This window comes from Erithacus rubecula (genome assembly GCF_903797595.1).
Source record: "Erithacus rubecula genome assembly, chromosome: 15".
NCBI lineage: Eukaryota > Metazoa > Chordata > Aves > Passeriformes > Muscicapidae > Erithacus > Erithacus rubecula.
The window spans coordinates 1,546,215-1,573,951 of record NC_136667.1 but is presented as its reverse complement, the minus strand read 5'-3'; the positions used below and the strand labels follow the sequence as shown (position 1 = coordinate 1,573,951).

At 41.4% G+C, this 27,737-nt stretch overlaps 1 protein-coding gene across 1 annotated transcript in view; it reads left to right on the top strand.

Annotated features, from left to right (window-relative positions):
• Nucleotides 1-3,592: 3,592 nt before the first annotated feature.
• DIAPH2 (diaphanous related formin 2) overlaps nt 3,593-27,737 on the top strand; it is a 157,681-nt gene continuing 133,536 nt past the window's right edge. Inside the window, exons 1-4 of the mRNA XM_079319084.1 lie at nt 3,593-3,945; nt 18,158-18,190; nt 20,401-20,577; nt 21,388-21,492. Coding sequence (XP_079175210.1) covers nt 3,829-3,945; nt 18,158-18,190; nt 20,401-20,577; nt 21,388-21,492 — 432 coding nt within the window. The 5' untranslated portion in view covers nt 3,593-3,828. The remainder of the gene's footprint in view (nt 3,946-18,157; nt 18,191-20,400; nt 20,578-21,387; nt 21,493-27,737) is intronic.

Sequence of the window (27,737 nt, the reverse complement as noted above, 5' to 3'; positions counted from 1 at the left end):
GCTGTGGGACTCAGTGGCACTGAGAATACACGTGAAACCATAAGGAGAAATGTCAGCACCTACAGAGCAGCAGCTTTTTGGAGTTACATGTTTGTAGTGTTGTGAAATAAATAGTTCTGAAATCCATTTGCTTCAGAGATGAAGCCAAGTTAAGAACAGTTTGTACAACTACTCGTTTCCACCCTCAGGCCACACTGTTGCTCTCGGAGTTGAGCCAAAATGCTGCATTGCAGTGTCTGCCAAAATGAGGTTTGTCTGCTTGCCTTCAGCAGTTGTGGCTTTCTGGGGGAGTTTTTTGTTTGTTTCCTTTTGGTGTTGAGGCTTTTCCATGGATTTTTTTTTTTTCTTACTGGGATAGCTACGTTATTTCTCTTCTCTCTTTTTGTTTGGAATTACATGCAGAGTTTATGTGGTCATAAAGGTCCTTAGTTCATACATGGAATATTTGCTTCTCAACCCTGGAAACTGGAGTGGGGTGGGGGAAGAACACTAAACTGCAGCTGTGTGATTAAAAACGTTTTCAAAAAGAAAACATCAGGCTTTAACTTCTGCTGAGGAGGCTGTGAAGTGGATCTGATGACACTTGATCTATAGCAAGCTTTTCAAAAGCAGGTCTCCAGCAAACCCTGCAGCAACGTTTTCTACAACACAAACAATTTTAAACCAAAGCTGAAAACTCCAACTGGAGACTTGCAGAGCATTTGCAAACCAGAGTTAAAAAATGGCATAACTCTGCTAAGCAAGCAGCCATCTGTCCCAGGAGAGCAGGCAAGCCCAGGAAGGGGAACTGAGAGCAGCTGTGGGATGACTTTGTGTCATATGATGCAGCTGCAGCCGGGTGGTTGCACATCTCCTCTCCATCACCCAGACAAGGATGCAGTAATTTCAATGTACCAGCACTAAACCAGCAAATCTCCTGTGTTTTCAGTGATGTCTGCTGTCCCCACACCTGACTTTGGGCTTTTTTTCATGTTTTGCTAAAATCAGGAATGTGTTCTGAGTTTTACTCCATCAAAACTAAATTAACTCAAGGCCTGAATGTACGTTTGCTCCATTTTCTCAGTTTCTCACATGTGCACTTGCTTTCACTCACACCACGAGTTATTTTGGGCACCTTGTGCCAGCTGCTCCTGAATCTTAGAGGTCACTTCAATGTCAAGGTTTTACTGAAGAACACTTGACTAATGCAGCATGAGCAGATTGTGGCAAATTTAGCAAATCTGAGGACAAAAAGTTCTTGAGCACTTAGGAGTTATGCTGGACAAATAGTGCAATAGAATTTGGTTTAAAAACTCTTAAATTTGTGCATAGAGAGGCCAGGCTGTTGGGAATGATTCTCTGTTTTCCCTCAATGTGGAATTGAATTTGTGCTCCAGTTATGGGTGCTGCTTAATACAGAGAAATAGAGACAGCAGAGAAAACCCAAAAAGGTCATTAGAGCTAATTGAAAAGGAAAAAACCAAATAGATTTGAACATTTATTTATAAATAACCACTGTTAAACTGCTGCTGTAGAATGATAATTGTAAACTATAAATGGATGTATTTGGAAATAACATTACATTGCTTGACATTGCAAACAAGTGATTAAATTAATGATTACTTGGTTAACTTCATCATTCCAACTTAGGTATGGTTAAGATGGTATCATAAGCTATGTCCAAATAATTATTGTTAAAATCAGAATGATTTTTCATAACAGAATGAAAAAAAGGAAGATTTATACAGGAAGGGATGAATCTCAAATGAAATTGTAGAACAGCTAGACAGAGCTGGCCTATTTTATAACCTCCCAACTTCTGCTGCTGCCAAAATTCTACTTGGATTTTAGGACGCCTGCCAATGTTAGAGCTGTCATTTAATTTGAAAGCTGGTATTGTCAGATTTCATCAATAGGTTTTCACTGCTGGATTTACAAGATAAATATTTCCCTGGTACTCAGGTAAGCCTCAGAGAATCACAAGAGATGCAGAGAGCCCCTGAATCTCAGGCTTTGCATCACTGTGTGTGTCAGAGATCAGGAATTCCCAATTCTGCCTAGCTTGCCTTTCAGAAATACAATTCCCCTGTGGAAGCAGTGCTGACTTGGGATACTGTCCTGAAGGGCAACAAATCCATATATTTATATATATTGTGAACTCCAAAGTCCCAGCAAAACAACAGATCGTGGGGGTGGTCACGGCTGCTTTCCCAACATCATTTAGCAAACACAGACTAAGCTGTACCAACACAAAATGTGCATTTTTCTTCTAAAAACAGCCATGATATTGACATGAAGACATCTGTCAACACAACACCTTGAATAACCAGAATTTTTCCACTGTCCACAGAGACAGAGAAGATCCTGAGACCTTCAGCTCAAAGGGATTCTGAACCCACAGAAATGCTGCTGTAACCCATTTTTGGTTGCTGTAAGGATGGACTCAGGTGTTGTTCAGCCTGCAGAAAAAAAAGTCAGCTTTGGGGTGGTCCAAGTGGCTTTTCAGAACCTGCCAGGAAATTTCAGCACAGATGAGGCAAGATTTATGAGAGCACAAAGAGACAGGACATGGGGGAATGGGTTCAAAGGGGAAAGGCAAAGCTTTGGATCAGAGAGCAGGAAAAAAATCCTTCCCTGAGAGGATGGGAGCCCCAGCACAGCCTGTCCGTGTCAAAAACAAAGTTCACACTTCAGGATCTTTGAGAGTTTAATGAGGGATAAAAAGGGACAAATATTCAGTGCTGGAGTGTTGGTGGTGATGGGTAGAAAACACACCTGAGTTAAAGCACTGCTCTCTGCTCTGCTACACACATTTCCAGCAGTTTATTCACGATTCAAACACTCCTGGCAGTTTGGATGCTTCAGGGATTTTCCTGCTTGGTTTTAACCTTGGACTTGTCAGATGCCACCCCATTGATTCCATCAATGTATTTTACTTCTTCTCGTGGTTCTGTGCTGTTGTTTTTACACTCCTTCATAACGAGGAGTCAATAAATTCTTCTTCTGTTCTGGTTTTTGTTATCTTGTCCTTCAGATAAGATGGTCCACAAATAATAGGAATCATCGGATTATCTTACACTATTCTGTGAGTTAGTTACATGAAAAAATCATATTACAAAAACATCCCACAGTCTCTATTTTAATATGCTACAGTCTGAGATGCATTTATCACACTACTATTTATATAAGCTGTAGAGTGCATACATAAACGGACAGATTTTATTATACTAAAAGCAGTTAAAAATAATTATTTTAATAATAATTTTATTAATCCTTTATATAATTAATTGCGATTAATAACAACATGCAAAAGCTGATCCATAAATGCGAAAGGCACGCTGCCATTGTCAATCAGCACAGCCCCAGCAGCTGTGGCTCCATCCCCGGCCAGGTGAGGCGGGACTGGCGACACCTGAGCTGAGGGCGGCTCCGGCCCAGGGCCGGGCTGCGAGCACACGGGGCCGGAGCTCGGCCCAGCCGATCCCGTTCCCGTTCCCGATCCCGATCCCGATCCCGATCCCGATCCCGATCCCGATCCCGATCCCGATCCCGATCCCGATCCCGATCCCGATCCCGATCCCCGCTCCTCGCTCCCCGCTCCCCTCACGCTCCGCCATTTCCTGCCGCGGCCGCAGTGCGCAGGCGCGCGCGCTCTGCGCAGGCGCGCTGGCTCGGGCGGGCCGTGCGCGTGCGCGCGGGGCCGGCAGCAGCGGCGGCGGCGGCGGCGGCAGCGGAGCCGCCCCGGGCGGAGCGGGCGCGGCCGCGGGGGGCCCATGGGGCCGGTGCGGCCCTGAGCGCTCGGCTCGGTTCGGCCCGACTCGGCTCGGTTCGGCTCGGCCCGGCCCGGCCATGGACGGACACGCGGGTCCGGGCGCGGGCGGCGAGGAGCCGCTGGGCTCCGGCAGGATGAACGCGAAGCGCGGCGGGCGCGCCGCGGAAGAGGAGAGCCGGAACAAGCCCAAGCTGGTGAGCGGGCGCGGGGAGCGGCAGCAGGCGGGGGAAGGGGCGCGGATGCGGGCGGCGAGGGGCGTGGGAGCCCTTCCGGGGATTAAAGGCTCCGCGGTAAAGCCGCCGGGGCTGGCGGGGATTTTGGGGGCTCCGCGGAGGGACAGCGCCCCGAGGGGCCGGGCCGGGGCAATTCCCAGGCTCGGGCAGGGACACGGACAGAAACACGGACACGGACAGAAACACGGACACGGACAGAAACACGGACAGAAACACGGGCAGGGCCAGCTCTGCCCCGCTGGCCCCGCACGGGGCGCGGCTGCAGCGCCTGAACAATCCAGAACGCCGCTGATCCTGATGCCAGCCACGTGCTTGCCACTGGAACCTCTTCCTTAATGGGGACATGAGTTTAAAATCCGGGTGGTTTCTTCGTTATTTATTTTTTTAATCCTCTTTAGGCCTTCGATTTGTTTCTTGTGGCTGCACTCTTTGGGTTTTTTTTTGCTGACACACCTGATGGGTGGAAATTCAGGTGGAGTTCAGGTTGTATCACCGTTTATCAATGCTGCGGTGGCTGAGGCAGCTGATGGGGCAGCGTTCACCTCTCGCTGTTTACATCTGTTAGTTACACGTGCTGTGTTCGCCGCTGTTCTTGGTTGGATTTCCAAGAGCAACAGTGTAACAGACATTAAATTTCCCGAGTTCTTTCCTTGAGAGAGTAATAGTTACAAACTTTATTCCACCTGTTGCTTCCCCATGCTGGTGAAACAAATTCAGTGTTGAAGTTCTCCCACCTTGTGTTCCATTCATTGAGTCTAGAGCTTTTAGGTAATCAGCCTGACCAGCAGTTTGTTGTTTTTTTTTTCTTGTTTTGTTTGAGTTTTTTTGTCATTGAAAATGAAGTTAGTGTATGGAAAGCTGGTAAATATATAACATTGAGGCATAGAAAGTTAGTGAAGTTATCATGGTTTCAGAGGATGACAGAAACTGGAATGACTTGAGCTGCACGTGTATTAAAAATAACAATGTGTATCTTGGCAAAAGATAACCAAATGTAGTGTCTTGTTTTGTTTCATGGTGTTATTGGAAACAAAGTGTTGTTTCCTTGCTTAGGATAAGCTTTGTATAAACAACTGGTTTGGGTGTATTTATACTGCCTTTACTGTTTCCTGCTAATGAAGCTAAGAAGGCTGCCTGAAGATTCCTGCAGGGAACTGATTAAAAATCACCCAGGGAAGTGCTTCTCTTGGAAACTGTGAACATAAATTTGAGTTTTGCTGTAGCAGAAGAGAACTCTGTTCTGATAGAAATGCATAATTTGAAAAAAAATCAAAGTGAAATGAGCTCAAAATTGGATTGAACAGGATGACTGATCTATTCAGCTATTCTAGAATCACTATAATAAACTTTCATTGTTCCATTGAGTCCATTATGTTAATATTTGACTTTATTCACAGCAATATGCTTTTGTTTCTTGAGGGGGTGGATGATTGCAGTCCAGCAACACCACGGATCAGAGCAGGGATATGTTGCTCAATTTGGAGCCATCCAAAAGATAGCTTTGCCCTGGGATAAGTGACTGGCCTTTGATCATATAATTGAGTGAGTGGGTTGAATAGAAAAGCAGGTTATTTTTCTTTTTACTCTGGACATGATGGTGTATAAACCTGACATGAACAGAGATTTACTTTTGAGGGAGAAAAAGAAGTGGGATTCAGGTGTGCTTTGAATTGAGCTGGGGTGAATGGACAGGCAGATTCATCAGTGATTACCTGGGGTTGTAAGGGAAGAACAAGCCTGTAATCAGGGAAAGGCTTTATTCATTATACAGGAAAGAAAGCCTATAAAATTCTGCTGGCTTTAATTCGGAATGAGGAGTTGGTTCTCTGTCTGGCAATGTGTTCAGACACTGGGAGAACATTCTTACTGCACCTCATCCCTGTTCCCTTGCTGTGCAAGGAAGATAAAGCTGTGTTTGGAACTGTTTGTGCCAGTGCTGAGTTGTCACTGAGCTCATATACAAAGTTCTTCACTGGGTGTGGAGATTTTCTTGCTTCATCTTTGTGACTTACAGTTCATCGAGTTTCAGAGATGAATCAACCTGTGCTGTGTCATGTGCTGGGTGTCATTCAGGAGTTTGCCTCTTCCAGGACTTTTCACACATCCAGGGGGGTGCTGAGCTTGGTGGGAGAGTGTGTGCAGCTACACAGAGAGGAGAAAGTATTCTTGGTTCCTGGCACAGGAGCTGAAATTAGGCAAATCCTTGGGAAGAAGTCCAGGAGAATGATTTTGATATGATAAAAATGGCTCTAGGTGACAGAGGGCTAGGAACTGAAGTCATTATCCTGAGGGAAGGGAAGCTAGAATAGAAAGGTGGAAGGTTTTTATTTCCTTGTTCTCCATTTGAAAGTAGAAGGTGTGCAGTGGTGCTTGGCCTGCAGAAGTTTTGTTTGGGGGGATTAAGGGCTGCAGCCTGAGCAATGAAACTGCTCCTGATTGACAGCAAGCAGGACTGGGCTGGGAAAGAAAATAATGCTTGAAAGTGTTTCTGTGTGAGACAATTGATGACTGTGTACACACACAAGTAATTGAGCTGTATCAGAACTACTGATTCATTTCTTTTCTGCTTTAGGTAGCTGGGAGAGGTGTTCAGGTCCATACAGTGTTAAAGGTGACAACTGCACAATGAGAATTTAGTTTCAGTTTTTATGGTAGTAGTGTAGAAACTGGAGTATTTTACTGAAGTTTATTGTCAGTGTTGTGAGCACCTGGACTCATAATTGCTGCTGAGAGAGCTCTGGGTTGGTGCTTGGGGTTTTTTTTTCCCTAATTTTTTGCTGGCTTAAGGACTAGAGGTTGGAACAAGTGCCCAGTATTTTTGTCGTCATTTTTTGTTTGCAGTGAAATAGGCAGAAAAAAATCTGAATTGTTTTGGCAAACAATCATCTGATCTCACGTCAGCCCTGAGAATAGGCTGGCAGGAGGTGGCAGGGAGCAGTTCCATGGCTTTGGCAATGTGCTTGTTTTGCTTGTTTTAAAGCATGCCTGTTCTGCTAGGGCAAACAGACTAAATTAAGGTTGTCAGGGAGATTGCTGGGATTCCTCTGCTGGTTAAAGCTTAACTCAGATGTTCTTTGCTCTCCTCCACACTTCAGTCACATGGGAAATGGATAATTCTGTCAGGGACCTGGGAAGTGGGAAGTGCTTGTGATGTCAGCTCTGGTTTGGCAGGGCTGGTGTAGCTTAGCAAGGGCTTGGCAAGTTGAGCATCTCCTTGGTTGAGAAGTTGACTTTTGATAGAAGTTGGTGGCAGAAGAAGGGGAGACAGAGGTTGTAAAAATAAGCTGGAGAGGAGACTATAAGGGGAAAATAATTTGAAGGGTGATTGAGTTTGTTGGTCAAAGACACTGAAATCTCTGCTCATGGAGGTTTCCCAAGTTCTGAAGCTGGATGGAATCTTTAGCATGCTGAGAATTTGGTGGGTAACCCTGCTTTTTGGGCAGGAGTTTGGACTGCACTGAGTCAAGAATGATTCTTTCCAACACCTGTGGTTCTGAGCCAGCATGTGAAGAGAGGTGCTGGCACAGGGGTGCTCTGAGTGTTAGAGCTCTGTCTAACTAGAAATTAACCTTGAGATAAAGGTGTTTTAATTCAAGTTCATGTCTCATGCCAGTTGAGGATTAGCAGAAACACGTGGTGCCAGTGCCATGCTGACACTGCTTTACCCCCAGGTTCCCTCCAGGTCTGTGTGAGAGCTGCTCCATGCAGGATTCTGCACTTACAAACCACATTTCTGAAAGGGGCTGCCTTCTAATGTGGCCTTTAAATTAATCAGATTAGGAGAAGGATGTTGTGTAACTTGCAAAACAAATTGCTAGGGGGAAGAGAGAGCTCCTTTAATTGGAGAGCAAGTGGATTCGGTGATTCACCCAAGGAGCATCTCATATTTTGTTTTAAAAGCAGAAATTGTTTGTGCTTAACACTGAAATCTTTTACACCTTATGAGCTTTGAGATGAATCAAAAACTAGGAACTCAACATTGTGACTAATGTGCCATAACCTGGCATCAAACAGTGGGATAAAAGTTTTATGAAGGAGCTTTAAAGCAGAATAAGCTGAGTGTGCTTGGGAGAGGTTTCCCAGCTGTGCTGCACCACCCATATCAGTGCAGTGATTTAAATTGTGCCTATCAATCCCTGTCAGACTGTGTACAGGACCCACCAAAAAATAAAAAAAACTGTATGCTTCTTGCATGACTCCTTTAGATATCTGTGTACTGCATAGGTGAACTATGAGTCAGGTTGAGCAGAGATTTTTGCTATCAAGTCAGATGTCTTCCATTTGAAATCAGTGTCTGAGTGAAATCTGTGCATGCCTGCAGAGAGCTCTTGTTTCAAGTGTGTGCTTGAGGACAAAGTGCATCAAAATGTTTGTGTTCTAAAAGAGTCTTGGTCTTACTAGATCAAAGTCAGGAAATTCAGGGTGAAGTTATCTAGGGTGCAACCATGACTGGAGAGGAAAGTGAATGTCTTATGAAACTTCTATCCTGAGGATTATTCTGGTCAGGCACTGCTGCTGCCATGGGAGGGGAGCACATGCTTGGTGTTGATGTTTAGGTAAATGCTGCAGCTCTTAATGGGAATTGCTATTGACACTGTTTAAGTGATGTGATAGAGACAGTGATAAGCCTGTCTGTGGTAATTAAACTTCCTGAACTACTCCTTGTAAGACAAAACCATGGAACACTTCTGTACACTGCAGGAAACTTTGCAAACAAAGACCATTCCACCAGGCCCAAAAGGCAGTGCTGAGAGCTGAGTGTCACAGAAATGTGAGTGATTTCTGAAACTGCAGAGCTGCAGTGTCACAGAAATGTGAGTGATTTCTGAAACTGCAGGGCTGCAGTGTCACAGAAATGTGAGTGATTTCTGAAACTGCAGGGCTGCAGTGTCACAGAAATGTGAGTGATTTCTGAAACTGCAGGGCTGCAGTGTCACAGAAATGTGAGTGATTTCTGAAACTGCAGGGCTGCAGTGTCACAGAAATGTGAGTGATTTCTGAAACTGCAGGGCTGCAGTGTCACAGAAATGTGAGTGATTTCTGAAACTGCAGGGCTGCAGTGTCACAGAAATGTGAGTGATTTCTGAAACTGCAGGGCTGCAGTGTCACAGAAATGTGAGTGATTTCTGAAACTGCAGGCAGTGTTGGTTGGTGTTGAATGTCCAAGTGCTCATGGCTAAACTTGGTTCTGGTGTCACAAGTAGCCTGTACAGTAACACTTTAGTATTTGTGTAGCAATTGATAAAGTTCCAGAAAGCCAAAGATACTTTGTCTTGAGCTTGTGCATTTGTTTTATACCAAAATGATCTTCAGATCTTATGAATGAAGTGGCTCTTTGCTATGGTAGTGGTGGAGTGAGAACCTCAAGGGTTCCCATTTGCAAGTGTAGCTTCCCAACAAGTAGACAGGTGTGATATTGTGTGCAAGACTGATATATTATACCTGGTACAATTAACTGTATGGGGGAAAGGGGTGCCAGTTAAAGAATTGGCTTTTTTGGGGAGCAGTGGGGTCTTCAGCACTCTCCTTGCTCTCTGCTGACATCAATTTTGTGTGGCAGTGGGACAAACAAAATCCTGAAAATGAACCTGTCAGAACTCCCTTACTATTTGCTCTTCTTTGATTATTTGCTGGAACTAAGAAGACTGGAGTTATGGCACATTATAACTCCCATTGTCAGAATTTGTCTGAAGTTCCTCCACCAGTGCCATGGAACTGTGTCTGCTTCTCAGCCCTCTCCTGCTGGCTGGACATGGTGTGATGGCAGCACAGATCTGCTGTGACATTGAAATGATTTTGTCATGTACATCATGCTCTACACCATGGCCTCTTGTGATTTACAGAATGGAGAAACATCTTGCAAGTTCAATTCTGGAGCAATCCTCACATGAGAATTTTATGGTTTGATACAGCTGCTGAAGGTTTTTGGGTGTGGTAACATTTGGCCTGAAGGTGTAGTGCAGAGTGTAATGTCACCACACCTGGTGTGTTGTGTAAGGCAGAGTGTTCTGAGGAGTTTCTGATGGATACAGGCTCCTCCTGTGTAAACAGCACATCAGCAGGGTGAGGGAAGGGGAATGGCAAGTGCTCCCTTCCTCTGAGTGATCCTCAGAGAGAATCATTGGAGAAAGTAATGAATATAGGGAATGTCTGTGTCTGCCTGCAAGTGTGCTTTGCATGGTGTTACTGAAAAATTCAATTTGTAACAGTTTAAACTTGTTTCAAAGGTGGAAAATGTTACTGTGAAAGTGACTGATTGAAAACAATGTCATTGGAAAAAGTCCTGCCTTGTATTCCTTAGTGATTTTTGTGTGTGTAAATATATATATTAACACACTTACTGCTGCCCTAGTGGAATGATGAACTTTTCTTTTTATAATGAGACCCCATTAACATATTTAATTTGTCCCTTTAAGTGAGAATAAATACAGAAGAACTTGCTTAAGGATTATGGAACTTTGAGCACTGCTGCCTCACAGTTAGGAACAAGTTTCTAAGTAAAAAAAAATTAAAATATTTAGGGAATAGTGCTGTAGAATCCCAACCCCTGTTGTTGCAGGATTGTTGCTCTAGAGCAGCTGGAATTTTACATTCCAAATGCTGAGAGAATTGCAGGATTGGTGGGTGCAGCTTGGTTTGAGGGACACAAGCTGGTTCTTTGTGGTCAAACATTAATAACTTTGTCCTGGCTGGAGTCACATAAACAAACTGCATGGAGATGAGAGCAAATAACCTGAGACCTTAAATGTCCCCATGGCCACCTTTTTGTCACAATTAGTTGGTTATGTGTTCACATGTGGATCTGTATAAATTCACTTTGGGCTCTCAGGGATGGTGGAACAAGACAAAATAAGTACTTTGGTCAGGAAAAATGTTAGTTCTGCACTTGATTACTCCTTAATATGGTAAGAGCTAATGATGGTTGTTATAATGACCTGTAAGGGTGCCTGTGGTTAAGTGTTTTTTAATGAGGGTAGCTTTGTCAGGAACAACATGAGATTCATTAGATTCTAGCCCCTAATAACAGAATACAGGCTGATAATTCTTATGCAGTAGAAAGTTTTCTGCTTTTCTGTATTCTGTATCTGCATTTTGGTTCTTCATGTTCTTTCTCTTGCTGTGAATTATTTTTGTCTATGAAATTTGAGTAACTTCTGAAATACTTTGGTTTCATAATGGATCTGTGCTGGGAGTTTGCATTTGTAATTGTGTGAGTACAGTTATTAAGAGTTGAGGTTGTTTTATGTCCCAGTTGCATTAGAACAAGAATTTCTCTAAAGAAGCAAGAAGGCTGAGAGCAGACACTGGTGCCATGTGTGTTTAACTCTGCTGCCAGCCACATTGAGTGGGGAAATGAAAAACCAAAGGTTTGAGCAGCAAGTTAGTGGCTGAGTTCCAGAGCTGACACAATCCTCCTGCTCCTCTCTGAGCTACACTGTAGCTTTGCTATCTGCTTTGGACACACTGCAGCACTCACAGTAACAAATTCACAGCCCTGGCTCTGCTTTTCATCCTGCAGTTGGTTGTAGCTTGGTGGAAATACTCCCAAACTAGGAAGGTGAAGTGCAGCAGAAGGCTTTGGCAAAATGTAAATCAGAAAGGGCAATTTGTATTTTTAATATGAGTTCATATTTGAACTTTAGACAAAGCTTGGGTGGATAGGACTGGCTTCCTAAATCCATTAAAGTTAGTTTATAGTGTTCTGTGACTCAGACTAATTCCTGAGCAACTTCTAAGATTAGCAGTTATCCCATCAGTTAATGTTTGATATTTCAAAATAATTGCTTTGTGAAAAACTTTTCTAAAATTCATGTGAGTGTTCTGGGGTAGCCAGAGCACATTTAACACTTTATATTAAAGATAAACCATCATTCTTTTTATCACCTTTAGGAGAAAATATCAGATTCTCCATAATCTATGATAAGTTTCTCTAATTGTCCTGATTTCCAGTTTCTTTTTTATAGGGTCTCTCACCTGTACTGAAGTCAAATGATACTCTGGGATTCCTCATTTCCTACTGCCCCAAAGGACAAATCCTCTTCTAAGGATGCTGCTATAAACAGGAAAGAATAGGGAAGAGAACAGAAAGACTTCATGCATGCCACAGCAGCTGTAATTGTTTAACCTGATATTCTTTGCCTGTTGAGTTACTGTGGTCCATGCCTATGGAAATTATTCAACCTTGAATTTCAGTTCTTTGAGGAAAACCCAGAGCTCCCTGCTGTGACAGCAGCACTACTCATTTTTCCAAGTTTTAATATCACATAATTTATTATTAAAGGTGAAAAATGTGACTTTACCATCAACTTATTGTAATGTAGGGAACAAATACTGCTCTGAATAAGGATTTGTTCTTTACTAGTAGGCCTGTCTTGGAAGACAGACAACATTATTGTAAGAACTTGTTGACATGATCCCTGTGACCATGTTCCAAGTCTGCTGAGTACAGACAAAATGAATGTCTTCACAAGGAATTCCAGCTCCTTTGGCTCACTGCATTCCTTCTGCTGCCAGTTTGTTTGTGGGCTGTGTTTTGGTTGGTTGGGTTTTCTTACTACTTACAAAACAACCCAAACAAAGCAGATACACATGTTCTCACTTTCTCCAAGTCCATCAAAGGCAATGTATTCCATTTTCCAGGAACTGCCCAGTGTCCAGTGCAGCTCCTGCAGCTTACAGTGTTCTGCTTTATTTTGAACTTTAACTTCTCAAATGGTTTTGTAGGAAAATCCAAATGGAGTCTGACATTTATTTCAGTGTTTACTGTACCCACAGGAGCAAGAAATGTTCTACACAACCACCAGCATGCAGTAAAAAATCTTTCCAAATCTATCTCTGCATAGAACAGCAGCAGAAGTTCACAGAACCTGAGCCTGTCCCTGGGCAGGGGTATTGGGTTATCCTTGCATACACTGTCATAGAGGAAGCAAGTAAGCAGAAATGAAAAAAAAAAAGAAGTGTTAGAGGTGAAGAAATTTCTCTTCTGCTTTATTTTTAAAGATAATTTCAAACCAACTCAGTCAAGTCAAGTTGCTCCTCTCAAGAGAAAATACTTAGGTTACAACAAAAGATTAATTCCAGGTTCAAAGCATGTGATTGTGGTTAAAAGGGTGAAAAACTAAGATTGCAGTTCAGTCAGAGCAAAGATGAATCTTGTCATGGTGAAAAAGGTGTCACTTGAGGAAGTGAGGCAAGAAAGGCAGCCTGTTCTCACTCCCCTTCACTGACCCAACTGTCAGCTCTCTCTCAGTGCAGAGTGAACAGCTCAGAACCTGCACTCAGGAGTGCCAGGAGCAGGGCAGAGGATGAGCAGCAGCTCAGTGCACATCCAGAATTGTTATCCAGCAGAACTTGTGCTGCCTGTGATGGAAGCAAAGAGCTCAATCCCACTGCTTGTAGCTAAACATAACATTGAGATCAAGTCTGCACTTACTGTGTCAGGAATTGTTTTGACATAGTTTTTCCAGTTTAACTGTTCCAGAATATTTCAGAAGCGCTTCCCAATAATATTATACCAAAAAAGCAAAAGCTGAGTTCCCTAAAAACTCAAAGCTCAAGTCAGCCACATTTTTGAAAAGCAAGCAGCAGAGATGCAGTGCTGAGAATGATTCTGCTGGGCACACTTTACAGGAAAGCAACTTGACTCTTTCCAAAGTCTAATTTTTAGATTAGACTTTTAGATGCAAAAGTTTCAACAGCAAACTGTTGACAATTTCAACTGAGGAATGCAAATCTCAGAGCATTCTGAGGAGAGGCTGTGTTCTTCTGTAATGACAGTGATGCTGTCTCTAATGAAAAACATGCTGCCCTGTCCCAAGGCACTTTTCTGAGATGCTCCAAGCAAAACCTGCCTTACAGGATGCCCAGGTACCAGCAGAGGAGCTGCAGCAGGGGCTGCATGCAGAGCTCTGAGCCCTGGTGTGCTTGGTGTGGAGGTGTTTGGATTTTGGCAAGTGCCAGAGCTTCCTTCATTTGCCTCTGCAGTTGTGTCACCTGAGCTGGCTGTCCTGCTGCCCCCTTGCCCTGTGTCTCAGCCAGGGCACAGCATCTCTGTTGGCTTGGACTGACATGGAGCTGCAGCTTTTGGAAAAGGCTTTGCATGTTCTTCTGTCTTTTGAAGTTAATTATAGTGAGCACCAGGAAACCATTGTCTGAAACTAACTTTCCAAAGCAGTGATAGCACTTTGAGCTTAAATTACATATATATTTATATTTTTAAAGTTAGTTCAGATGTCTTCCTCAACTCCTTTTGCATCTTGAGTTGCAAAGCTGATGAAATGGACTGTTTATTTACGCTGAGTTTTTGGTTATATATATATTTTTTTTTCCAGTTTCTGAATTAATTTGCTCTTTTGCAAAACCCTGGCCCTGTTATTTGTGAAGGGGTGTCTGATATGATTCCTATGCCTGTGGCATGTGCTCCCTCCCCTTCTGTTTGGGAGCAGTGCTGAGGCATCTCCCAGCAGGTGATTAAAGAATTGGTGCCCTCTGCTGTTAATGATTTACCAGCCTGGGTGACCTTGGGGCTTTACTTAGCATGAGGAGCTGTCATATTTATTTCTGGAGCATTGCTCATTTGTGGATGGTCATTCTTCTTGGGGGAAAAGTGGAGAAATTGGGCAAAACTGGTAGTTCCCTCTGCTGCCATCCTGCACTGGGACAGCCCTGCCCCAGGGGTGCCAACAGTTCTCCATCTGCATTTTAGCAGCCCATGTCTTCATGTTCAGGCTCTAATTTAATTTAAAGCATTGAATAATTCATATTCAAGGAGTTTGTGAGGCAAGCAGCTGCAAAGCAAACAAGATTTTTTCCATATGGTGTCATATAGACCAAATGGAAATGTACAACAATTGTAACAAAACTATTGGTATTGCTCAATTCAAGTGTTTTTGAGAAAGCAGATGGATTGCAACAGTCATTTCAAGGTTTTTCTGAAAGCATGGTGAATGCTCCTTGAAGTGTGAAAAATATTATGCTAAAGCAAACATTAGTAATAAAATTAATAAAAATAAAATTCCCAAAATGTCAAGTATACTTCATCGTGGGTAAAGATCTTGAAAGGCCTAAATGAGTGTGTGGTCCTGGTTTCTTCACATCAGCTTTTGTGACTTGGGTTTCTTTTCACAATTTCCTGGGTTCCTTTTCAGATTTAATTGCAAAACTGAATATGTTAACAGATGGTTAAATTGTCTAATGGGAACATTATTCATTCTCCAAGCTGAAGAACAGAGGTTGTAGGAGTGAATTCTATTTTGTGACTAAGACCTAGATTCAAGATGCAGATGACTTTTTGTACTTCAGATTTTAACTTTGGGGGTTTGTCCCTTTAAACTCCCTTGGTTCAGGTGCTCATCTGGGAAGTTTTTCCTTTCCTGCTTGTATGCAAATTAAAAATACTAATTTACAATGCTCTGGTCATTGAGTGGAGCTTCACCATGGCTTCTGCAAGTGTGGAAGTCCAAGTAAATTTTAGGAAACAGCAATATCAGCTCAGTTAACAAACAAGACATGAAAGTGAAGGTTTATAATCAGTCTATGTAAACACACCTCAGTTTGCTTCTCATGACCAGCTTAAGTGATTTGGGAGGTTTTATTACAACACAAGTTAGAAAAAGGTATTAAAAAGAAGACTTGCTGTGAGTTTTGTATTAAAAGTTGATGCAATCACCTGGAGTAATTTAATTCTGTGAATGTGACATTGTTGGTGTTGTGGCCTGCATTGTTTGCATGAGGAAACAGTGATTTCTCCATCAAGAAATATATCTGTGAATATCTTTCTACTGTTTTCATGTGCAAGGTTTCAATTACTCTGAATATTAACTTGGCTGAGACTTTGTGAGATAAAAGAATTGTCTGGTGCAGTTGCATTAGTATATGCAATTATTTTTGTGTGTTTTACTGTCATGATCTCTCTGTACTTATGAAGGTAGCCAGATACACAGAGTAAAATAAAACTGGGAAGAGTAATAGAAAATATTGACTACTGATAGACTGGGAAGCTGTGTTTGGAAGGGAGAAGCTCTATCACTTAAATCTTCTGATTAAAGAACTAAGTCAGTAGGAAATAGTTCTTTGGTATAGATGCTGAAGAAATTCTGTGCTTTGTGTTGATATTAGAACTAGGAGAGAGAGAGAATCTACAGCTGTCTCAAATTGTGTATGTATATATACATATAAATGTTCATTTGATATCCCCTATCTGCAAATGTTTCCTCAGAGATTTTTGTGAAGCCTTTTCCCTTGGGCTGCTCCTGCAAACAGGGACTCAGTGTTTTTAACAAGCTGGGAAATGGTATAGATTTTTCTGTCTTGTGTTGCTCTGGCTGTCTCCTAGATGGTGGAAGAATAATGCTAGAGGACTACAGAATCTGCAATATCTTACATTTCCTTCTAGGGAGGTAAACTACTTTTGGCTTATGTTGTGAAATCAGCCTGGAAGTGCAGTTTCTTTGTTAGTACAAGATATTGTCAGAATTGTGTGAGGATCTGCAGGTACAGAACTGCCTCCAGCTACTTGCAGTGTTTCTCCTACCTGTTCAACGTGCTGCTTATCTCCAGTGGCTGCTGGCAGGATGGAGCTTGTGCAGCAGAAGGATGGCTGGGAAAAGTGCTTGCAGGGCTGAAAAAATGCTCTCTGCTATCTTGTTTTAGTGTTCTGTGTTCTGCCCAGACGAGTTGGAGTGACAAATGCAATATAAGTGTAGAGATGGGGGAGATGATCCTGTTCCAGCTTCTGGCAGAGATTGACAGTCCTTAAATGAGAAGGAGAAAAAAAAGTTCTTGTGCAAGTAGCTCCAAAAATGCATGTGGAGTTTCAGAACTTACTGCTTGCCTGGCTGTCTCTGGGTTAAAAACAGGGTTAGGCTTGGCTTTATTTTTCTCTGAAATCTCAATTAAAATGTTTATTTACTGGAGTGCTAAGTGGACATGTTAGTTTTGATTTCAAGATGATAAATTCCATAGTAAGTCCAGGTGAGAATACAGAAGAGGTGTGAGGAAGGGCCTTGAGATGTGATGGTTTGGAAGATGAAAGGTTGGTGTCAACATCTGGATGTGCAGATGTTTGTACTGGTGGATTTATTCAGAACAGCCCATCTGGTGCTGTGTGCTGGGTTTGTGACCAGAGCAGCATTGACAGGGAGACCCCCTGTGCCTCAGCTTTGCCAGTGTCCAGGGATTCTGCTGCTTGTGACCTGAGTGGGGTGGGGGTCTGGAGGTGGGACACAGCCCAAAATGGATCAGCTGGTGCTGGGCAATGAAGGCAGCCCTGCAGGGTGGGGAGGGGTATTCTCCAAATCAGGTGCTCAGAGCCTGAGGAGGCATTGGCCTGCTGGTGCCAAGGGATGGCTTTTTTATTTGTTTGTTTATTTGCTTTTTTCCCCAGCAGTTATTGCACTGTCTTTATACCTCAACCATCAAGTTTTTTTTTACTTTTGTATTTCTGGTTGGCTCCATGATGCTGCTGGGAGGGAATGAGCAGGTGGCTGTGTGGGGACTGACTGTGAGCTGGGGTCAGTGCTCTCCACTGTCCCATGTACTTCTGAATTCTTCTCAAATTCTGTCCCCCACGAGTTCTAGACCTTAACTCCCGTTCCTGACTGCTCTGTGTCAACTGAGCCAAGTTCATCAACCAAATGTTTCCTTGATATAATGTTTGATACTGCAATATGGGTGGTTATTTTGGCCAGGAATAAAAATGTGAGGTTGGTGCTTGCTGTCAGCAGGACTTTGCTGCTTAGGAAGGAGTGAGGAGGCACAGGGGAGGGGGTGGTTTGTGCATCATGAGCTCAGATTTGAGCCCATGGCCAGTGTCCAGCTGGCAGGGTGCCCAGGCAGAGCTGGCAGTGCCCCCTCTGAGCTCAGAGCCCTGCTGAGGCACTGGCAGTTCCAGGAGCCCCTGTTTGTGTTGGAAACCCTTCTGCCAGACCTGGCTGCTCCTGTGCCTGCAGCACTGCAGCATTCAGGGACACACTGGGATGCAAACTTGCTTTTTCACTGGAAAGCCAGGAGACCCCATGTCCATTTCCTGCAGTTTTTTTTAGAACACTTAGTGAACTTGCAAATGCTTTTTAATGTTCAAATACATGAAAAGGAATTCTTTATTCTGAAGCAGTAGGTAACACTATCTTTTTTTCTTTGATTTGTGTGTGTTGTTTTTTGTTCTTTTTAATAGAATATTCAAATAAAAACTTTGGCAGATGATGTGGTAAGGTCTTTGTAGCATCTTAATTTGCAATGGTAACTCCACGCTGCATGCTCCTTTACTCAGTGTTGTGGACAAAATAACATTCTTATAAGGATACTGAGCATCAGATCCCAGAAAATTGAGTGACTATTCCTTAATTTGTACCTCTAGTTGAAGAAGATTAATCATGATTTCTATTTGGAGAAACTTCCTTAAGCACAGTTTAAATACTTCAGTGATGCTGTGGCTGTGTTGAAACTGTTACTCAACAGTTGAAATGTTATTTCTCTTGACCTTCTCTTTAGCAATAAATGATCTGCAGTGGTTCTTCAAAGCTGGTGCCACGTGATTCAAGTGGAATCCTTTTGGGTAATAAATGTGTACTAAATGCCAAAGAACAAGCTTGTATTCAGCACACTAACTTGATAAAGCTGAATACTTTGAAATTGGTTCCAAAAAACTTCTATCAAAATTGATTTTGTTAAATTTACTGCCTTGTATTATTTGTGTATGAAATAAAGCCAGTCTGGTTCTTCAGTTAATGATTATCTGCACATCTGAAATGAGGAAATGATGCCTGGTAATCACATAGAGGATCCTTTGTGTCTTTCAAGTGATCTCACCAGTGCAATCTCATTTGAACAAATTAGTTGTTAATAAGTTATACTTGAACCAGATGACAGTGTGGTGAAATTGGGTCTAAATGACTTTTGGTGACTGTTGAATGGTCAACATAAAACTGCATTTGTCTAAATTTGGATATTTCCTTTCAGGCATTGTCTTATCCTTGGCCTTTTCACCAGGCTATGCCCTAATTTTAGTTTCTAAAAATGTAGTTTAAACTATTCTAATAAGGTAGAAAATAAAGTAATATTCTTGTTTTGTCAACGACATTAACAGTATCCTTGTAGGTATTGTGCTTCTGTCCACATAAGTAAAAAAAATACCTAAGGAAGAAGAAAATCCCTCTACCACCCCTCCCTTACAAACAAAAAAAAAAAAAGCTCAAAAGAAAGTCAAAGGGAATGCAGCTTATCTGGGGACACCTTCCTTCAGAAATTTAAGATAATCTTGGAGGATCTCAAAAATAATGACAAAAACAATGAACAACAAAGAAGAATAAAAAGAAACAAAACAACAGAAAAATAATCTTTCTTTTCCATATTCCACAGCTCTTGCTCTAGTGTCTCCACTCTGGACTCACTAATCTAAAATGCATCAAAAATTTTGCAAAGTACTCCATCAGCCATTTAATTGTAGGCAATATAAATTTCAGATGACATGTTTTGGTGGAGTGATCCTGGTGACCCTACATAAGCTGCTGTCAGATGAAAGCACATCTTCATAAGGCTGTTGAGTGCCTGAAACAAATACAGGAGTATTTGTGGATGCCAAGAGTTCTTGGAGAAAAATTGCTGTATTCATGTTATTCTCAAAATGAGCATATCTATGTGCCTATAAAAAAATCAAGAATTTAGACTCTATCCAGAATAGAGTTCTGTGGTATAAACACAATAAAATGGCCTTATTAGGAAGGTGCTGGTTCTTTCCAGTATTAAGCCAGTCCCTGAGCATGCTTGCAGCCCAGGTGGGGGTGGTGCAGCCCTAACCAGAGAGTGTCTGATGCTTCCACTTGTGTGGCTGTTTAACCCTGGGGGCTGCTGCTGTGTGAGCCATCCATCACCTGCCTTTCTAAAGCACTAATTCCAGGGCTTCCTACTCAGAAACTCTGCAGGCAGTTATGAGCTATGCTTGGGGCATTGATTCCTTTACCAACTTTATTTTACTTTAGCAGGATTGTTTTATAAGCCTGATGAACTTGTGAGTACCTCCTTCCCCACACTGCCTTTTTCAGTTGTCCTCCAAAGACTTGGAGCTCCTCAAGGAAGGAACATTGGCCATGACCTTTGTGGTACCATATTTATTCACTCTCAGGATAATTAGTGTCATGAGAGAAGATGAGCTGAAGATTTTGGAGTGCTAAGAGTTTAACCTAGCTGGTGCAATTTTGGATCAGTGAGAAATATTTAAATCCCTTTTGCATGTGACCCGAGTTTACCTTATGTGTTATTGTCTTTCTGTGCAAAGTAATCTCTGAATATTAGAGTTTTTTTTTTTTTACTTACAGTTCAGTTTAACTCTGCTGCTTGAATTAACTAAAGCCATGTGCACTGCTGCCATGTAATTGGCTGCTTTTCTCTATTTCTGCTTATTTTTGAATGTCTTTGCAGCGTGACAGAATCACAAGCTTCAGAAAGTCAGCAGTGAAAAAAGAGAAGCCTCTCATTCAGCATCCTATTGACTCTCAGCCTTCCATCAGTGAGATCCCACATGCCCAGGCCCTTGTTGATGAGCGTTGCATGAACTTATCAGAAAAAGAAGTTATGGATCTCTTTGAAAAAATGATGGTAAGATGTGGGTATGGGGAGAGCTGTTCCACTGGGCAGCTCTGCTCTGTTCACTGCAGCTGTTAATGTCTTTTGAGGGATTGGATAAGTGTTAATTAACTCTTGCTTGATTTGCTTGTTAAGGGATTAGTTTGAAACTTTTCAAGTAATGTTAATTGAAGCAGACAATAGGTCTGTCACAGAGCCCAAGAGCTCTGTGGCAAGGCTGTTCTCCAGGAGTTACTGCAGGAACATTGGCTGCTCTTAGGTGCCAGTCTGAAATGACTTTGACTTTTAATGGCAAGCCTAGTCATGACCAGTAATGACTGCATTGTATTTAATCAGTTAAGTTAAAAGAAGTGTCTTAATAGATTTAATCTGGCAGAGCATTTAGACTTTTAGGATTGTTTTAAGTACATCAGTTGGAACAGTTTCACAAGCTGCTGCTCCATGTAATAACAACCTTCTATTAGATACTGTAGGAATGGTGTCCACTCTGATAAGAGTTCACTAAAAACAAGGAACATCAACAAGAGTTGACACTGAAGTATCAACTTGAAATGTAGAATTGTTGTGCTTGTCCTCTAGTTTTACTTCTTGAGCCAAATTTCACAAATCTTAACTACCCTTGATGCAATTTAAATTTTTGGCTAAGTCTCAAAAACAGTTAACACTTGAGATGACAGAATCAAATGAGAATCACATAGGGCAAAATCAAACACACAGGATCACCTGGAAAAAGTCACTTTGAAAATTAACTGTTTAACAAAAATAACTCAAAAAGAACTAATAGAAATGCTGAGATGTGTCCTGGTGTTTGTTTGTGTGCAGGAAGACATGAACCTGAACGAGGAAAGGAAAGCTCCTCTGCGAGACAAGGACCTGAGCACCAAGAGGGAGATGGTTGTGCAGTACATCTCTGCCACTGCCAAATCTGTGAGTGCTGGGCAAGGACAGGGCAGTCTTACACTGCTCAGGCTTGAAACTTGCAATTTTTTGGTCTGGATTTATCTAAGAGTGATAGGAAAAAAAAATGAATGTGTGCGTAGTAACACACTTGTAAATGCTTGCAGCTGTAGTTTGCATTCCTCTTGCTGGGCAGTGTAAAAATTGGTTATTTCTTGGAAACTATAAGAAATTGCAAATCCCATGATGTAGCATATTTGAGCATATTTATGCAATTCCTCTTAAGAATTTTTGGTATCCAAAGTTTCTGACTTAGTGGTTTCAGTATTAGACTCCTTTAGTGAAAAGATGGTGTTAAAACCAGTTTCAAATTACATTTTGCATAGAAAAAATGTTTTGACTTTTCAATTGCAATTTAATCGATTGATTAACCCTTCATGCAGAATTTTTGAAGTATGTCTTCTTTGGGGTGCAAGAAGTGTAAGGAAATGACTGGATACCCCAACATTTTTGGGGTGGAGAAATACAATTTCAATTAATCAAAAGCTGCAGTTTATTTTCTGCAGTTAAGCTGTTTGTACTAATTAGCTATAAAATACACCAGCAATGCTTTGTGTGTTTTAAAAGTTGGCAAATACAGAAATAAGGAAAGATTATGTTGGTGTCTGCCTAAGGAATCTTTAAGCATGGACTGCAAGCAGTACAGTTGACCTGTCCCTTGTTAACCTTGAAAATCATCTCTGCAGAGTTAAATTTCAAAAATTAAGATGACAATGACATGCAATTATTATGCAAATGCCTTGCATGGAACATTATGAAGTTCAGTGAGGAAAAGCTTGTGTTATAATGATGATGAAATGGTAATGAAAATGGTGATTTAAGTTCTGAGAGAAGTGATGTTCCTGCATGAGTTCATCTTAAACAAAATCCACAGTCCTTGAGTGTGTGCTGGAAGGAGTCCAGTGCTTTAGGCATGGTCTAACTAAATGTACAAATTACTGGAGAATTATTCAAGCTTATGCAGTGAATGTTATGAACTATGAAGTCTTTGGGAACTGTTAATTATGATTTGTAAAGTTTTTACCTTCACTTGATGATCAATATGAAATCTGGGTTTTTTCTTAGTATGCAAAACTACTTTATTGAAGCAGTAGAAAGTGGAAGTATTTGCATTTTTCCCCAAAAGTAGTTGAACAATGGTGATGTCTCTAGACTGTGATTGCAATGCAGCTGCCTCAAGCCCCAGAGTTGTGCAGCTGAGTGAGGAAAGCATGGCTCCCACTGCATGGCTGGAATGTGCACACACTGCATTGCTCCCTGTGTGCTGCAGCATCTCAGAACTGGAAACACAACTGTCCACACTTACTAACAACTTCAAACCAAGTCATCCTAAAAGGTCCTGGTACATAAATGGGCACTTTGGGCTCCAGTCAGCACCAGTGTGGATGTTTTACACATTGCAAAGTGTTTTTCCTAGAGGAAAAACAGCTCATATTGAAGTTTGTGTGCTTTAGTGTGTCCTCCTTGCAATTGAATCACAGCATTTGAATGGAATCTTTCAGAAATGTGCATTACCTTTCTGTAGTGTGTAATCCTAATTGAACTTTTAAATAGCTAGTATCTTGATTTGAAAAAAATCAAAAATACAGAGCTTAATTTAAAAAAGTTGATTGGGATCTTACAGTGGTGCCAGATCTCATTTTCACTTGCAATTTCATCTTCTGTTTAGTGCAACTACTATTCTGCTCAATGAATTCAAACCCTAATCAATCTTTACTGCATCATGAATTGTCAAACTTTCTTTTCTTCAGGACAGTCTTCCATGAAAATGCTGGTTGCATTCAAAATGATCTGTCTTTAAATTTTCTACCTTTTTCTTTTGTCACAGATAATTATCTGTCTTCTTTTTTTACACTGAAAATACTTGGACTTTCTGCTTAGAGCTCACAAAACACATTTAACAGTGGATGTACTTTTCTTGCAGTTCATTTCATGTTTGTTTGAATTAGGCTTTTGAGCTCCCTCCCTTCATGTGAAAATATCACTTTCATTTGCTTTTGTCTTAACCAAATTATTTTAAATTTGGTGCTTCATTTTCTCTGCCTGTGTGCTGTCTGCAGCATGTTGGCCATGCTTTTCTGAAAAAACTCATCTTCAGAGATCTGAGAAAGGAACTTTGGGTTTCACTGAGTGAAGGAAGTTTTCCTTGGGGCTGGAGGACATGCAGAAGCTGATGATGCTGGATGCTTTCATGGGAAGTGATTTTCTGTGCTTCTCATTCCTTCTCTCACTTGGAGAGAAAGATTGACCATGGAAATTGTAGCTGAGAACTGGTGAAGGATTTCAGAACTGAACTTGGTAACATTTTGTGCTGTACTGAATAGCTGAACATTGATGAGAGGAGAAGATAAATTGGGAAAAGAGATTGTCTGGTGATGGCAATCTCTTCCAAAGAAAACTTCTTCAGGAAGTCTTGATTGTGAAGGACTGGCAGGGACTTCTATTTCCAAAAGAATTCCTAAAGGAATAAGAAGAGATCAGAGCAGAAAGGAAGCAGGGAGAGGCTGAACAGCTGCAGATTGGGAAGGCAGAAGCACAGCACAGGTAGCAGAGGGTGTTCAGTGAGCTCTGCCAGTGCAGCAGGTGAGCATTGCCTGCTGTCCCAGGAGCAGGGCAGTACTGCAGGGTGCCAGATGTGCTGCCTGCCTGCAGTTTCCTCTGGGGAAAGTCAACTTTTTGCTCATGAATATAGAGGGATGCTGTTCCATGGTAAAGAGGAGATGGCATTCTGAAAATCACTGTTTAATTATCCATGTAATTAAAAGCATCCATACCGAGCAGTTGTATAAAAATGTCACGTGAGATATTCTGAAATGCAAGTTGGAGTTATAACTGTAGGCTATGTTTTTGATTACAAAAACTTAATTAAATTCAGTGGTGACATCATCTAAAAAGATCAAAAGCTCCATAATAAAAGCAGTTGTTACACATACAAGGAAGTCAGTGTGCCATTAGTGTGTTCTCAGTGTCACATATAGAGTATCTGACCTGATAATTTTAACAAATGGCATATTTAATCTTTCAAGATGTAGCTGTCAAGACAGGTATTTAGTTATTTGTTGGTGAATGTGTCAAATACTGGTGATTCAGCAGCAGAACACAAGAATTGAAAACTGTTGCTTCTGCTGTAGAGCTGCTGTTTTCCTTTGAGAAGCTCTAACCCCTGAACAAGTGATAAAGTAATCAAAGAATGTAACTACTACTAATGATTAAACACTGAAAAATGTGTGTGCAACTGCATCCTACTAAGTACTGTGCTGTTGATTTATGTATTATTATTATCTCTTTCACACAATAACCTCTCTTGGCTGGCCACTGCATGCAGATAGTCGGAAGTAAAGTTCCGGTGAGTACGAACACCAGAGTTTTGTTTTCTCTTTTCTTAGAGATTAGGCTGCAATATTTTGGACTTTTATCTGGGTTTTAAAAGGTCAGTGGGCACAACTGAGTCTTTGTTTTATCAAAATAATTGTTAACCACCTCTATCATGTTTATCTTACCAGGATGAGATCATTGCTTACATTTTTGAGGGATCTGTTCAAGTTTTCAGGAGTCTATTTCCAAATACTCAGCTCATCTCTTCATTGTGTATAGTTTAAACCTGTCTTGCTTTTTATTGAAGGCAGGCACTTGAAATTTGAAGTTGACAGTGCTTGGCTTACTTCATTCTGTTTAGATGTGGATTTTTTTAATGTCCTAACTGTTATTATTCATAGTTTGTCATGGAAATGCCAACGTGCACAAATCAATGTGAGAATAAGATTAATTTAGAGGATTCAGGAGGTCAATAAGTTTGAGATCATTGACAGCATATTCTCTCTCATTAAGGACTTATATCTGCATTTTATATTGTCTTGATTGAATTCAAATATTTGGGATTTAATTTTGTGAAGCGAGTTCAGCAAGTTTTTGTTTCCTGGAAACAAGGATTTTTTTGGGGAATTATTACATATAGATTTAAAATAATGGTTGAAAGCAAAGATGTTCTTTTAAATTATGGATGGACTTTATTTTTGATTGCAGCAAAAACTGACTTTTCAGGTACAGCAGGGCTTTCTGCATAGGTCATATTCAGCAATTAAATCCTGTAGTAAAAATAATAGAGAACAATCTATGACTTCAGTGTCTGACCATCACCTCAGATATAGTTAGCTTTATATCCTACACACTATATTCTTTTTCTCTTGGCTTTGTTTTATTCAGAGTGGCCATTAGAGAGACTTTTATGTTCACACTGTTGGTTCTTCCCCTGACAGAGGAAACTACCTTCATTGTGCTTATGCATTTAAAGGGGACAAATTATTAATTTTCCAGTTCAGTGTGTTAAAACCAGTTTCAAATAATCCCTGCTGCTGGCTAATTTCCTTATGGTGTGAATTAGCCTGAGCAGCTGCTTTGTGAAGAGGTTATTTTAGAAAGGAAGCTGATATTTCCACAGTGGGTAGGGAGAAATTCTAGGATGTTTTCTTCCCCATGCCTTGGAGTTCAGAGTGTCATAGAGAGCAAGAACTGCTCTGCATTAAAAGCTTGTTTTTGTGCAAATAACTTACTAAATACTAAAAGAAGAGATGCTGTGCCTGGAGCATGGCTTCTGCATATTATTGTTTAATGAGTTCTTGCACCTCTGTGTGCTTGTGCAGGATCCATCCTTTAGAGCTGTTTCCTTGGAGAGTCACTGGGATCAGGGGCAGAGGAATTTTTCCTGGTTGTGCTGTTGGGCTGTAGAGATTGCAGAGAAGAGTTTTCCCTGTTCATGGGAACTTGGGGGCTTGAGCTGATGTGAATTTGGACTGTAAGGTGCAGCCTCATTGGGGTTGGCATCAGTGAATCATCCTCTGCCTTGATTGTAACAGGTGCCCAGCCATGAAGTAATCTCTAAGATTTTCATTCTTAATCATTGGTTTAATCTCTAAATGTTTTGATGTGGGACCCCACCCTCTTCAGTTTCTTTCTACTTTACTTTTGCTTTCATCTTCATAAGATATTCTCTTGTAAAGCATTTTTCATTGAGACTTTACACCTCAAAGTAAATGAGAATTTTTTTGTAGTAAAATCTGATTCATATAAAGGCATAGCAATACTTAAAAATAGTGTTCCAATCACACTCTCTTTGAGGGAAATGAAAGAAGTAGCAGCTGGTTCAGCACTCCAGTTAGCATGGCTAGAGGTAAGAGTGGATTGAGACTGAGACATTGATTGCAAGGAATAACAGAAAGTAATCCTGGTAAGATGAAAATTGTCTGAAATATTTCAAGAATGGATTTTTCTGAGCTGTCTTAAGTGACCATCCATTGTGAAGAGGGAGGAAAATAAGGAAGAGGAGTTGTTTCCTTATTGCTGTTCAGTTCTTTCTGTGCTTTTTCCAAGGTTCAGTGAGGAGATGTGCCTGTCCATGGGAAGGAGCCTTAGCAGAGCACACTGCCAGCTCTTTGAGCTATTGATCTGGTTTTGAGGGACTCATGGGTCTTATGGATAGAAGGGACCAGGCAGAGCAGAGGTGCTGCACTAATGGTCTGGGTGGGACAGAAAGAGGAGACAGCAAGATCCCACCTTGGTTTAAATATGAAACTAAGAGGAGCAAAAACTTCAGGTTTTTGAAGCTGAATTCTGAGCTGGAGTCTCCTGTGGAGCTTGCAGCAGACTGCAGTGGGAGCACAAACTCATCTCTTGGGGAAATCCACTGTCTTGCAGTCTAGAGTGTATTTCAGGTCTAGGTGAACAGGCAGTGGCATTGACTGAAGTTACCTTTGTCTCATCTCTGTACATTTTGTGGCTCTCAGCAGCATTTCTGTTCTCTTAACATTTGGGGAATGGCTGAAATGACAAAATTGTGCCCAGTTAGGTCCACATTGTATAGATGATGTGCATTAGTTACACACAAAATCTTCTCTGATTCTCATCCATCCAATGGGTGGGATAAAGCTGTTCCTTTTTCCTAGTTCTTTACCTTATGGTCCTTCAGAGTGATGAATTTGCTGAATTTTGATGATTTTTGATATATTAACCTGATTTACAATGAGCTCCTACTTTTAAGCAGATAATCCCCAGTCATTTATTCATTTTTCTTCCAGTGGAAGAGCAACTCTTTGCTTAGGATGTTGGTGACTGATTCCAGTCCCTTTATGTCCTTCTTCCTCATCTTTCCCTTGGTTCCTTGGATGTGTAGAGACATGTGATGCCCAGCTGAAGGTGCTTTGCACAAGGAACATCCTCAA